General features: G+C 39.0%; 1 protein-coding gene across 4 annotated transcripts in view; it reads left to right on the top strand.

The window, feature by feature from the left end:
* Nucleotides 1-14,616, top strand: part of MGAT4A (alpha-1,3-mannosyl-glycoprotein 4-beta-N-acetylglucosaminyltransferase A) — a 72,887-nt gene that overhangs the window by 47,264 nt on the left and 11,007 nt on the right. For all 4 annotated transcript variants that reach the window (XM_048961814.1, XM_048961805.1, XM_048961821.1 and 1 more), the window contains 6 exons: nt 351-464; nt 1,063-1,138; nt 2,534-2,648; nt 11,528-11,658; nt 12,305-12,412; nt 12,820-13,013. In XM_048961814.1, coding sequence (XP_048817771.1) covers nt 351-464; nt 1,063-1,138; nt 2,534-2,648; nt 11,528-11,658; nt 12,305-12,412; nt 12,820-13,013 — 738 coding nt within the window. The remainder of the gene's footprint in view (nt 1-350; nt 465-1,062; nt 1,139-2,533; nt 2,649-11,527; nt 11,659-12,304; nt 12,413-12,819; nt 13,014-14,616) is intronic.

The raw sequence follows: 14,616 nt of genomic DNA, 5'->3' as shown, positions 1-14,616 counted from the left end.
TCAATTAAATCTAAAACAAATGGAATTTAAATTGATTTTGTAGACTATAAGTGACTTTAATTAGCTGAACATTAATGGGAATTTGTTACTTCTGTGTTATTGCCTTGTATTCCATATGTTCAGAGAGAACTGTAGAAGAAAATCGCTAGGTTCTAGTGAGGGAATAAAAAATCAAGTGTTTAGAAGCTAATTAGCATTCTGATTATTAATCAAGTGGCTACACTATTCTAAGGAAGGTGTTAGGCAAAACAATATACACTGTCTTACTTTACATCCCTTGTTTGAATGAGTCGCTGTTACAACCAGAACTCAAAGTAGCTTGTATGATTCTATGATGTTTTTACTGACAGATTTTCTACAGAGATCAATTCTGGGTTGGTGGAAGTAATAGCCCCTCCTGCAACTTACTATCCTGATTTGACAAACTTGAAAGAAACGTTTGGAGACTCAAAAGAGAGAGTGAGGTGAGTTTATTCCTTCAGATCTTTTTTCATCTCCCCCCACATCCACACTTTCCGTGTTCATAAATCGCCAAGTGGGGAGCGGATTCTTTAAATGTTTTCTTACTGTAATTCTCAAAAGTGTGGGGATGCTAAAAGAGCACCGAGTCTTTCTTGGTGCCCTTGTATCTGCATGCTGTTCTGTGCGTGATCTGAGTTTAATGCTAAGCTTCAGGGAACTCTTTCAGTGTTAAATTCTGGGAGAAAAATGAAGACTTTTTTTTTTGCTCTTGTTTACTGTTCTTCTTCCTGAAATATGTTGTAAAACCCAGTAGTCGCTACTGAATTATTAATTAAAATAGACATGTGTTTTAGTGAAATGTAAGGTAGCTTTCACAGAACCAGAGGCAACTTAAACCAGTTTTTGTATGTATGAAAGCACGACAAGAAGGCTTTATTGCTTTTTCTTTCCCAGACAGATTTCCTGAGGGAACGATGCCAAAAGCAGTTTTCCTAATATATCACCAGTATGGTCATTCTTCATAGTGAGATCTACTTTGCACTGCCAATGAGTATTGAAATAACTTTTTCCATAATACTTAAGTTTGTAATTGATTTTCAGATGGAGAACAAAACAAAACTTGGATTACTGTTTTCTTATGATGTACGCCCAGAAAAAGGGAGTTTATTACATCCAGGTAAGTTTCTGTTCTTTGTTTTAAATGAATCTCCAAAAATCATGCCAGTGCTCACAGCAGAAGGACCTACAGAGCAGAGTTAACATGATTCCATTGTTAGTGGCCAATAAGTATGTGGGTTATTGTATCTGAGGAAGTATTTTGTGGATGGCACTCTTTGAAGTAGAAAGCAACTTATTGCATATGATTGATTTTTATCTTAAGATGCCTGGCATAGAAAGTGATGGAATGCAGGCAGCTTAACTGCTGTTTTTTCTTTTTTCCCCCAAATGACTTGCAGTTGAGGCAAAAGGCACCAGCATAGTCTTGAGTACAAGTTGAACTAAAATCTGTTTTTCTTCCTCTTGAAAGCATGTGCAGTGTCACTTTGATCTCTAGAGTCTGTTGTATATAGCTGCATTTTTTTTTCAGAAACACAGATAGTGAATTAATCTGAAGTTTAATTTAGCTCAGAATTGTTCCTCTTTGTCTCCCTGCTTCAAAGTAGATAGAAGTCTTGCCTACAAGTGTTGCAGATCTAGTGAGTAGCTGTGCTTAGGATTTTCATTTAGATTTTGGGACTGTATCCTTTGGGTATAACACTCCACTCGTGCAGTTTTTCCAAAGTGAGCTTTTCTGACTACTGTCTAAGAGCTGTTGGAGACTCAGTACTCCTGGAAGCTGTGCAGGGGATGATGTATTGGCAGCCTGCTTGAAGCTAGGCAAGTCACACAAATGTTAGTGCCAGCACAAAGAGGTGAGAGTGAATGCTCTAGGAGTTAGAACAGGAGCTGCTGTGTCCTTTATGCAGCAGTCTGCACTTAATGTGAAATAAAGGGATTGCAGCACAACATCGTGGAAGTTGTGCTGTCTGGGTGAGGCTGGACTATGCACCTGTTCTTCTGTTGGACAGCTGAAGTCAGGAAATGGGGAAGCGAATCCTGCCTCTGTAGGTGGCATCTCTTGGCTTCTTGAGAAAGTCTTTCAGTGCTAGAAAGGGAGTGAGTAAATAACCACACCATCATAGAAATAGTAAAAAAATTCTATTTGTTCTCCATATAATGTCCTGATGATGTCACTTGATCTGAAATTACTTCGTGAATGGTTCTTTTCTGAAGATAGAGGCTAGAAAAGTAGTGTGAACTTATTACTACCTACTTAACATCTGCATTATGTTGAAACGTATCGATGGCATTTTATTACAGAAGGATTCTGGATTAGTTCTCCAGTGTTACACTGTGAACCCTAAAATATTTATTCTTGTCTGTAGAGCTGAGGCTTTATAGCAATCCTTGCATTAAAAAATATATGGGTATGTGTTAGCAATGTATTACAAATCACTGTTTCCTAGCAGTATTTTCTTCTATCACTTTTCTGTTTTTCATGAATGTTGATATCATTGCTCCCTTTTTCTAGCTTGAAGATGACATTGTTGTCAAGCAGAATTACTTCAGCACCATAAAGAACTTTGCGCTTCAGCTCGCTTCTGAAGATTGGATGATTCTGGAATTTTCTCAGCTGGGTTTCATTGGTAAGAAAATGTTCATTTTAGTGGTTTGAAAGAGCACATTCATCCTTAGATGGTGTGAGGAATAGTGATCTGACTTCAAAGTTATCTTTGTACTGGAAATAAATCAAGAATTAGAAATTCTTTGGCTTCTTAAAGAATTCTGTGGTTTAACTCATGTTTGCGTTTGTTAGTTTAGCTACTTTTCCATGACAGTCAAATTCAAACTGTTGGAAGTAAGAGCATTTTTAGAACCAGAAATTATTGTATTTATAAGAACACTTGAACTGCAAGGAATTACTTATTTTAACTACAGTTAAAATATAAATGTAATTAGACTGTGAAGTTCAAGGGGAAAAAGCCCAAGAGTGAACACTGCCTGAAACAGGCAAAATGGTGTCTAAGGTAAAATTTCCAAGGATCATCAGACATCATTTTGTCTTGGTTGCAAAGCCTGTTTTATCTTTACCTTTCTAATCCATCCAGGAGAAGTTATGGCAATGTGCTCCTTCATAGGATTATTTAGAGGCTGTCTTGTCAATGGCAGTAAACAACAGTGAGAGAAGTTAATGCAGCATCTTGGATTCCTGGCGGAGGCTGCTGAAATCATTGTATAGTTATTTTTTCTGTCTTACACTGATCTGTTCTTATTGAGAAATACTGGACTTAACAGAAAACAACAACAACAAGGAAAGAGAAGTTTTAAAGGAATTTTGCACATTGAAAGGGGTATCTCATTATTGCAGTGATGTATCATGATGAAATTAAGAGCATAAAGCTGGAGATATGCAAGGAAAAATTAAAAACTAAGTCAGGCTGTGGAGTTTCCTGTACTTTGCTGTTTACAGCTCCAGCGTTACGTATGTTGCTGAGGCAATAATTTCCTGATTTTCAGGGGTTCAGAGACTGACAAAGTTGAGTGGAAACTAGCAGTCATTTCCTAAGGTACTGTTAGGTTACAAAACTGCTTTGTGCGTTTGATTGCCGGTCTTACCTACAGCGGAGGGCTGGAGAGGACATGGACAGAGGGAAGTCTTCCCATCTCCTATCTGCTACCCACATAACCAATCTGCTTGATTGCCTTGGGCAAACCAAGGAGGGAAAAACAGGAGATGAAGCTGCTTGTCATGGAGAAATAAGCGTTCAAATAGTTGGAGTTTTTGCCAAAAGTAAGCTTGTCTCTTTTGTTGGGAGAAGGAGCAACTTGCAACTGTCAGCTCTGTGGTTCTGCGGCTGGAGAGTTTGCTTGGATAATAGCTTCTGACTAAATTTTGTTTCTACTTTTAACCAGGTAAACTCTAATTATGGATTTAGATGGGGTTAGAGTTTTAGATCCAGGCCTGACTGCACTTTGGATGTAAAGTCTGAGTGAAGTTCCTAGGCTATAGAGGCAATTTGTCTTGCTTAAATAGTGCAATGTGGATGGAGTAGTAGAGAGCAACACTGACAAGTTGCATTTTTGTAATACTGTGATGTCAAAATGTGTATAAGCCCAACAGTTTAGGACATGTGCTGTCAATCCCATGAAAATATATTTCAGAACACTTATGTATTCTCATCTTCTTCCTCATTCCTATATTCTTAGTGTTTGCTATAGTGGAAGCAGAGTCCAAGTCAAGAGGAATAGGTAGATACTACTTAATACAGAGATTTGGATAAGTCACATGCAAAGTTGTAAAAAAAAAAAAAAAAAAAAAAAAAAAAAAAAGATATAAAGTTGTGTTATTTTTCTTTTTCCTTTGTCTGTATACTGTCTGTTTGCAGCATGGGCTCTGAAAATGGCTATCATTAGTTGTTTCTGCTGCTAGGTATCCCTGTTCTGGTCCTTCTTACATATTTGTCTTCATCCCGATGATTAAATGATTAAAATTTTGGATGCATTATCTATGACTACATATCTTAATGTGTTGGGTTGTTTATTTCTTTAACCAACAAAATAACATTTTTTCCTCCCAGTTTAGCTACTTATCCCACTTCTAAGTTTTGAGAAAAAAGTTGGTATTCATGAAGGTGACTAATACTTCTGGCTTTAAAACCTTCTGATCTACAATAGCCATATACTGCATTTGAATATGCAAACAATGTAGATTTCCCTCATCTGTGCTACCTCTTTATGAATCTTGATGATTTGGTAAAGCAGACAGCTAAAGAGAAGGACAAAAGTAGTTTGTTGTAATTTGGGATGATTTTTATGTAGATACGTAAAAATAGAGTACGGAACTGCTAGTGGTTTAGCAATTAGTGATTTAGTGTAGCTGATTCATTGCAGTCTACTAGAAGCCTTGATCAGCTTACAAATTCTTCCAGGAAAAAATGTGTTTTTGTCATAGTGTTTCTGAACTGAAAATCTAATTTACGCAAGTAGTACAAGAAGAAGTGGGAAATGCAGCTGTTCAGGCTGACAGCAGGATTATAAAATTCTGTCACCTCCACCATTGAGGAGAAGTTGCTTTCTTTGATTTATTTTTATTTTTTTGATACTGAAAGCATAGCCCTAAGTGCTGTCAAGTATCTAATAAATAATGGGTGAGATGTCTGCTCTTTCCCTAGAAGCTCTATGGAAGGAGGTGCCTCTTCTGCTCTTTCAAATTCAGCTCTGCACTGCAGCCCTTAGCATAACATGGTAAAGTCCTGCCAGATTTTTATGAGAAATGCCAATTTGCCTTCCAATTGCTTGTAAGCTGAAGTGCTTTCCAGAGGATTTACAATACCTTGTCCTGTAGCTATAGTGTCAGATGTCACAAACTCTAATGGAGCAGTCTGAAATCAGCCTCTAGGTTGTCTTTTGCAGTCCTTCTAATTCTTCCAATTTGTGGTTAGGTCTCCAGGTTGGTGATTTTTGACTGCATACTGGGGACAGCAAACGGGCAGTCTGCAGGCTAGATTTGGATGCCACCAGAGTGGCTTCATGGCTCACAGCATTTTTATCATCTGTAGCTATGTGGGCTTGAGTAAATGCTTCTGTTTGTTCTTGGGCTATGTCTGTGTCCCAGGGAAGCCAGGCTGCTGCTGTCACCCTCATGAAGGAAAAGCTAGGCAAGGGCTTGGCTTGTTTGGATTTAGAGGGGCTGAAATCTTGGATGTATGGAGCAGGGATTGTCTTGGTCTACTTACCATGCCAAAGAGAAGCTGTGTACAGTTGGAGTTCTGGAGCTTTCAAGACCTCCGCAGGGAAAGCCTGTGATAAAGCAAGTCTTGGTTTTGAGCTGGTATAGGAAGGGTGTTCTGAGGCCAGAAGTGCTTTGCAGGTGACAGAAATGGCAGATAGAGGTGGTGTTGTATTGTACTGAAAGGCAAAGTGCTGGGGGAGGGCTGTGCCATGCTGAGTGTGGAAGGTGGTGACAGCACTTCAGAAAGCAGTATGTGTGCGTCTGCCCTTAGTGAGAGGCAGTGTTACTCCAGGTGGGTGTCTCAGGCTTGAGGAGCAGGATTCTGCTTGTTAGTTTTGGCTCCAGTGCTCACTGGAGCCTCAAGGAGAAGGCTTTGCCTGTGCTGTTCCAGTGTTCAGGAGTATAATAGTGAGTGGCCAGTGGGGTTTGAAGACACTTGTACCCAGATTCTTCACTGAGTCAGGGGTCAGGACTTTAATGCATGGTTGAACAATAGCATGCAAATGCAGGCCTAGAAGAAGGCATCTTTGAGCACAGATTTACCACGGAGAAGTAAATAATCTGCTTATTCATATCCTGGTTCTATTTTAGATAAAATTAGGGTAACTTTGGTTAAAAGAGTATATGCCCACTCTTCAGTCTTTTTCTCTGGTTATTTAATTGTTGGGGTTTCAAGTGGCACAGTCTGTGAGTGTCTTTTCACCACAGATGACAACTGAAGACTACACTGTCTTCTTCAGAAGATGAGCTGATCAAAGTGATATATCTACAGTGTGGTGCTATTGCTGTGTCCTTGAGTAGAAGAAGAAAAGGACTCCAGAGCAAATGGAGTACATATACCTATAGCCCTGGAAGAGGATAAGCTGTCTCTTCAGTCAGCCCCCACAGCAATTGGAACAATAATGTGGGGATGTTTTCTAGGTTGCATCTAGGTTGCATATCTTTACAATACACATCACGGAAAGGTCATCTTTCTGTGGAAGCAGGTGTGACTGACAGGCTATTTCAACCAGTGTCATCCAGAAATGGTGATTTCAGTCCCGTAAATGCTTCATGAGTCCTTACATTTTTAAGCTGATCTTTGATTAGGATTTCTTGTATTTTTCTCTTTTCCTACACTGTTATCAAAAGCAGTAGGCAGAGATGAATCACCAGGAAAATTAGGAGCCTATTTAGTTGGAAGTGTGACAAGCTGAAAGAGCTGTTATTCCACCTGAACATTTTATACAATATTGCACAAATAATTGGATTGTTTCCTATCTGTTTTTAAATGCTTCTATAAATAATGTTAAACAATATGACAACAACAAAGTATGTAAATAGCAACAATATCCTAATAAAGACCTAAAGATTTTTTTTTTAACAAGACAGTTCTAATTTAGAGGGAATTGTCCTTTGTTTAAAGGGAGCCTCACGTAAGTCACACAGTAATTTCAAGTGGGGATGTCTGTTTGAGGTCCTTGTTGTAGAAAGCACTAACAAATAATGTCAGTGTTTTTTCCTTATAAAATTAAAAATTCAAAGTTTGTGAGGGACAGCTTTCTGACTTGGCAGTGTTGGGTCTCTTACTATGTCTTAGCACGCTTAATTCTCCACCCAGCTCTGTGAATAGTCTCCTTTATGACCACAACGTCATTCCAGCAGATGAAACAATTGGGACTTCTTATGTCAGGTACAACTTCCATAGTGTGCTACATCATGATGTAATCACATTACATCCTCCAAACTGATTTCAAATTCCAAAAGAACTGTTATGTCATTGGCTATTCTCTTTGCCAGTTTCACACAAGTCATGCAGGAACAGAATGAGAGTTCCTATGTTTGACATGTTTTCTGGAAATGATGGAGCCCTTTAGGTGACCTCCTGTGTCTCTAACCCCTTTTAGAGAGAATGAAGAATTTTGTAGGTCAGGATCTAAACATTGTTAGAGCAAGTCTCCAGATGTATGAGTCTGATAATCGATGGTGCTGGAGCACACATAAAAAAGGCCACCACAACTTAGATGTTCTCACTTAAAACATATCCTGGTTACCTAATATGTAAGCTGATAACCTGGAATTCTGTGTCTGTGCTGAGATAGTGCAAAACATGCCAAGCTCAGTCCCACTTCAGCAGAGAAATTCTCCATCCCTATTAAAAAGATTTGAACTCCCAGCTCCTTTTTTTTTGTGTTTGATTTATTGTACTACCTTGTGATAATCCTCCATGAATTACAGACCTAGGTGAGCCTCAAAGAAAAAGTAACTGAAACTGAGTGATGGTCCACATGCATATTCACAGCAGAAATATCATCACTTAAGGCAAAAATTAATGCAGTCTTAAGTGTAGTACTGGCTCAGGGTGATGCTTCAGCCATATCCTGTCTTCTGTTTATGTAAAAGTGAACATCCACCTTGAGGAATGGAGTAATGCAGAGTGCTTGCAGTTCTTCATTTCCATTCAGCCACATGTTCAAGTGGAGTGCTCCACTGCTGATAGTTTATGTTGCATACAAAAGGTTGTTCCTTGTTTGTTTGCCTTCAAGAATAGCCTATGCAGCTCCTTAATAGCCTTTCTGGAGAGTTTTCTGTTCTTGTAGTGAGAACCAAATTCCCTTTTCTAATGTGCAGAGAGTGGTTTTGCTACCTCAGAGATAGATATTCTTAGTATTTACTCCAGCTGTTCCTTCAAAATGTAGAAAGAAAAAATACTGGGAACCCCTACTACTTGTGGACTTGATTGAAAAAACTTATGAAGGCCTTGTGCATTACAAATGAAGAGAAAATTTCACATCCTTAAGTGTGTTATTGTGCATCCAAGTGTGGGTATGCTAAGAACTTGCATTGGAGAAGATCCTCTATTGCGCTTTAATCTATTCATGTGCATGTCCCCCAAGAGCCAATGTATATATGTCAGCACTTCGTACATCTAAGCACCATCTACAAAACTTAATCATGTCAGCTGGCATCCCCCCACACGGTTCATTATCGTGTAAAGTCGTCTTTTCTTGTGTCTTCCATACTTCATCTTCAAACCTGATGGTGCTTTCTGAATGTGTCCTCACTTCTAGATCTGGCTTTGGAAGCTTGAAGTTGTCACTGAGTCCCAGGTAGTAGAATTGCTTGTTGTTGGAGTCTTTCTTCATGTTTGGGCTGTCCCACTGCCAGTTACTTATCGTGCCTAGTAGCCGTATCTTTACAGGAGATGCCTTAATTAGGTGCTGCATTCAGTGCAACAACAAAGTCGAGTGTATTGGCCACTTTTCTCTTCAGACACCTTCTACTGCCCTGCAGAAAGTTGCTGATATAATACACTCTACAGAAACACGAAGTTTCTCTTTTTCATCTAGGCCTTGTTTTAGAACTCATATTTTGCAGAATTACAAAGATTCTGTAGTAACCGTGTCACCAAGAAGTCTATCTGTGCTTTACCAAGGAGTATGTTATCTTGAAAGCCCCAAAGTCACATCAGTATATAGCAAAATTCTCCAGTTCTTTATCACATGAGGGATTTGGGCTTTCTACTAGGCAGCTGACTGCTTTAATTCTGTCTAGTTGGAATTGCACTTGGTTTGAGTTTGCCAGTGGCCTGTACATTCTGGAAAAACTCTGGTTGCTGCTATGCGACAGCATAGGGAATAGTAAGCACATGCCCATAATTTTTCTTCCTCTGTTTCTGCAGACTGAAAACGTTTGTTCTTAAGGAGATTATGTTGTAACACACATGGAATGTTTTAATGGCACCCAGTTATATTACAAGTTCTTGTTTGATTAGTTTTTCTGTTTTATTTAGTTTTGCATAGCTGAAAGCAAGGGCATGCCACCTGGGAGGAATGCAGAGAAATAGTTCAAGCAGCCAGAGATCAGCTTAGGGAAGTTAAAGCTCTGATAAAATTAAATCTGGCCAGGGATGTCAAGGGCAACATGGAAGGCTTTTTATAGGTATGTCAGTTATGAAAGGAAGACAGGAAAAAGAAACATGCCCTCCCTGGAAGGGAGACCTGTTTACATGGAATATGGGAACTTTTTGCATCAGTCTTCATTGGCAAGCGCTCTAGCCACGTGGCCTATGTCACAGAAGGCAAAGGCAGGGACTTTGGAGAATGAAGAACCTCCTACTTCAGGAGAAGGTCAGGTTCGAGACCTGAATGTTCACAAGTTCGTGGGATCTGATGAGATGTATCCAGTAGTTCTGAGGGAGCTGACAGATGAAGTTTTGAAGTCACTATCCACCATATTTGAGAAGTCATGACAGTCCTATGAAGATCCCAGCGAGTGAAAAGGGAAACACAATCCCCTTGGTTTTAAAAAGCTAAAAAAGGAAGATCCAGGGAACTACAGGCCAGTTATCTCATCTCTGTGTCCTGCAAGACTGTGGAGCAGATCATCCTGGAAACTATGCCAAATGACATAGAAAACGAAGACGTTTGGAGACAACCAACATGGCTTCACTAAGTTCAAATTATGCCTGCCAAGTTTGGTGGCCTTCTTCAGCAGGGATACAGCATTTGTAGATCAGGGAAGAGCAACTGACATCATCTACCCAGATTAAGCAAAGCATTTGACACTGTCCCATGTAACATCCTTGTCTTTAAATTGGGGAGACATGGATTTGATGGATGAATAAAGAATTGGATGAGTAGTAGAACTCAGAGGTGTGGTCAGCAGCTCCATGTCCAGGTGAAGAACAATGAGGAATGGTGTTCACCAGGGGTTTGTAATGGGATCAGCACTCTTTAATATCTTTGTTCATTATATGGACAGTGGGATTGAGTGCACCTTCAGGTATGCTGATGACTCCAAGGTGCATGGTACAGTTGATATGCTGGAGGATAGGGATGCCATCCAGAATGACTTTGACTGGTTTGAGAGGTGGACCTGTGAAAACTCCATAAATTTCAACAAGGCTGCGTGCAAGGTCCTGCAGCTGCATCAGGGCAGTCATAAGCACAAATGCGGGTTGGGTAGAGAATGTATGAAGAGAAGGTCTTGGGAGTGCTTGAGCATTGAGTAACTCAACATGGTTTGGCAATATGCACTTAGAGTCCAGAAGGCTGACTCTATCCTGGGTGGCATTAAAGGAAGGGTGGCCAGCAGGAAAAGGGAGGTGACAAGCCCACTCTGATCTGCCCTCATGAAACCCCACTGGGAGTACTTCATCCAAACTCTCAGACCCCACACACAAGATGTAAATGGAAATGTTGTATTGAGTCCTGAGAAGAACTACAAAGATGTTCAGAGGGATATGACACCTCTTCTGTGAATGTAGGCTGGGATAGTTGGTATTTTTTAGCCTGGATAAAAGAAAGCTCCAGGGAGACTTTACGGCGAGCTTCCAGTACCTAAAGAGGGCCTACAGGAAAGCTGGACAGGGGCTCTTTATCAGGAACTATAGTAACAGGATGAGGAGTAATGGCTTTAAACTAAAAGAGGGCAGATTTGGATTGGATATTAGGAGGAAGTTCTTTACTGTAAGAGTGGTGACCTACTGAAACAAGTTGCTGAGAAAAGCTGTGGATGCCCCAATCCTTGAAATGCTTAAGGCGCTGTGGGATGGGACTCTGGGCACTTTGATGTAGTGAGGGGTGTCCCTGCTCATGGCAAGGGTTTGGAACTAGTTGGCCTTTGAAGTACCTTCCAACCCAAAGCATTCTGTAAGTATGGAGCTTTTCAGATTGCTCAATTGGAGATTTCAAATTGTTCATCACTAACATACCTTATCATGGCACAAGCTTGCTTATTTTATCAGTGATTTCAAGGTACAATGCTGTCTTTATTATAACATAACTCCAGTTATTTTTAATGTCATTGCAGGCAAAATGTTCCAGTCTCCAGATATCACTCTTATTGTAGAGTTCATATTTATGTTTTATAAGGAGAAACCAATTGATTGGCTTCTGGACCATATCCTCTGGGTGAAAGTGTGTAACCCTGAAAAAGATGCTGTAAGTTTCTTTTTATTGTGAAGCTTCTAAAATGTTTTAATGTTTGTGAATGTGCTGTTTCTGCTGAATTAAAGGCTAGCATACAATTTATTGTGGTTACTGTGTGTTCTAAATTAATCTGTTTTCCTACTAAGATTTTAATCTCAGGTAAACCTTCAGAAACACATTTTTCAGAGGCATTATAATTGTTTTTGATTTGGATTCTGGAGGTGGATGCAGTAGTTGGTGAAAGAAAAATGTTAGATTGGTTTTTATATGTAACAGTCCTGAAATGAATTCGTTCTTGTAACCCCCACCGTGGCTCTGTAGAATACTACTACTTGTATAGCAGTCATAGAGAAGATTCCAAATGGTGATTAAATTTAGATTTTTGGTCCTGTATTCCTCTAGTAACTTCCTTGATGAAAGACTGAAGAAACAGGTTCTGTACAAAAATAGATGTAAATTTCTTCTTTATTGACTAGTATTATATTTGTACAGCAGTGTTGCTAGATTTCTAGAATAAAACCAAGATGAACTGGATAAATAGGTCTGGGTTTTTGTGAGTCTTTTCGGTTCATGTAACATGACATCCTTGAGTAAAATCTCAGCAACTTTTTGTTGAATTTAACAATATGGGTTTTTATCCCTTCTCCTTTTGCTTTAGAAACATTGTGATCGGCAGAAGTCAAACCTACGGATACGCTTCAGGCCTTCTCTCTTCCAGCATGTTGGCCTCCACTCCTCCCTGGCAGGAAAGATCCAGAAACTCACAGTTAGTAGCTACACTTCTCCTTCCTTTCCAGAACAAATTGATCTTGTGAATTATTTTTTTTTCAGTCTTTGAGAAAAGAAGAATTTTCTTGTTTAGTATTTTTTAATTATGTGTTATTCCAATTGGAATGAACCTGGTATAAACTGGTTACTATCAGGTATAAGAAATACCAATCTCAGCTTATTTTTATGAATATTTGCTAGTGGGAATATGTTTTAATTTTTTTTTTTTATTTATTACTTTAATGGAATGCTCCTCTTATTACCTATTACAAGATCTGAAATATCTGGAAATGAGTGATGCATATTTATTTTTTCATTTTTTTTTCCTCTAGGAGTTCATTTTAAGTGTAACCACTTGAGAAAAACGTAATAAAACAGCATGATGTTTTTCTTTCTTTCAATTAGGATAAAGACTTTCTGAAACCGCTACTGCATAAAATCCACGTGAATCCACCTGCAGAGGTTTCCACATCTTTAAAAGTGTACCAGGGGCACACGTTAGAAAAAACATATGTAGGGGAAGACTTTTTCTGGGCTGTCACACCGGTTGCTGGGGATTATATTCTATTTAAATTTGACAAGCCTGTCAATGTAGAAAGGTTAGTAATTATTTGGTTTTGGTCTCATATCTAAGGCTGTATGCTTGCCAAGAATGCTTGACAATAGAATTGGGGGCTGTCGTAATAAACTAAAGGGAAATCTTCCTGGTTTATTTGCAGTTTAGGTGAAACTGATCACGAGCAACTTTTCCTTCCAAGCCTTTACTGCTTTAAATGTTATTTTCCTCTTTATTTCTGCTTTTAATTTTACCTGGAGCCTTTTTGATAAATGCAATTCAAGGCCAGTGCTTCTATGGCAGCTCATAAGGGAATCCAGAGAAGCCAATTTGGCTCTATTTGTACTTGGATGGTCTGCTTCTAATTACAATTTCAACTGTGCAGCGCAGTGTGTGGTACAGTATGTTGTGCCCTGCAGCCTCAGCCTCAGTGCACTGATTGTCCAGACCAGAAGTCTTGCTGGAGCATATGGTGTCCTTTTACCTGAAATTTGGGAACTCTAAAGGTTATTATTATTTTTTTTTTTTTTCAGATTCTGCTTTAGGGCTTGGAAAAGAGTTAAAAGTTCAAGTTGACCTATGTAATTAATTTTAAAAATAGGCTTGAAATGCAAGTATCTGTGATTTGCTAGAGAGCTAGAGGTGACTTTATCTACTAGAGTTATTAGTCTTCCTTTACTTTTGCTGAGACTTTTTGCAGCTTTGTTATTTACTGTCCTACCAACATAGTAGTCTAAGACTTAAAAATTATATTGCTTATGCAGTGTCCAAGCATTGCTACTTTAATGGATTCCTTTCACTTTTCTTCACATACCTTATATGCTTTTTTGAGGCCAGTACCTCTAGTATAGTAGAGAAGGTTTCTTTGGACGGTTTGTCTGGATGCTTTTCTTGTGAAGGAGCCCTTTTTGCAGACCTGAACTGAATCCAGTTAGTCAACTTCTGCACATTGCTACGTAATCAAAGACTAAGTGAGGATCAGTAGTTTCCTTGTTCTATGTTTTTTCAAGCCGGTCTGACCTATGAAACTCAAGTTTGTTGTGCAAGATGTCAAATTACTCTTTCAGTTGATTAGTGTGCTTTAAAAGATTTTCCTGGATAGCTTCTAAGATGTATGTGTTGAGGGGTTTGACTGCCATACTTCTTGGATTAAAAGCAGATTGTTTTTTTAATCCTATGCCAATAGTATAAAAATGATACATTTTCCAAATGAAATGTATGAGCTCATTGATTCCTTTTCGATCAGATTTTCTTCTTCAAGGTTATAAAGTGATCTTTGTCAAATTTGTTTTTATTTTCTGAATTATTTATTTTTTTATTAAGAATTATATGCCTCTATTTTATAAATAGGGTAACTGTAGCAAGTAAATGTTGATCTTGGGTGGAACATTGTTGTTTCATTAGGGTGAGTCAAGTACGTAATGACAATTCCGTTAGCAACGGGACAAGTTGCTAGAGGAAGAGGGTAGATTTACACTAGATATTAGGAAGGAATTCTTTACTATGAGGATGGTGAGACACTGAACAGGTTGCCCAGCAAGATTGTGGATGCCCCCTCCCTGGAAGCATTTAAGGTCAGGCTGGATGGGGCTTTGAGCAACGTGGTCTAGAGGGAGGTATTCCTGCCTATTGCAGGGGGGTTGGAA

This window comes from Lagopus muta, chromosome 1 (genome assembly GCF_023343835.1).
Source record: "Lagopus muta isolate bLagMut1 chromosome 1, bLagMut1 primary, whole genome shotgun sequence".
NCBI classification, from domain to species: Eukaryota; Metazoa; Chordata; class Aves; order Galliformes; family Phasianidae; genus Lagopus; species Lagopus muta.
The sequence above is the reverse complement of the archived record's forward strand: the minus strand, read 5'-3'. Positions and strand labels throughout refer to the sequence as shown.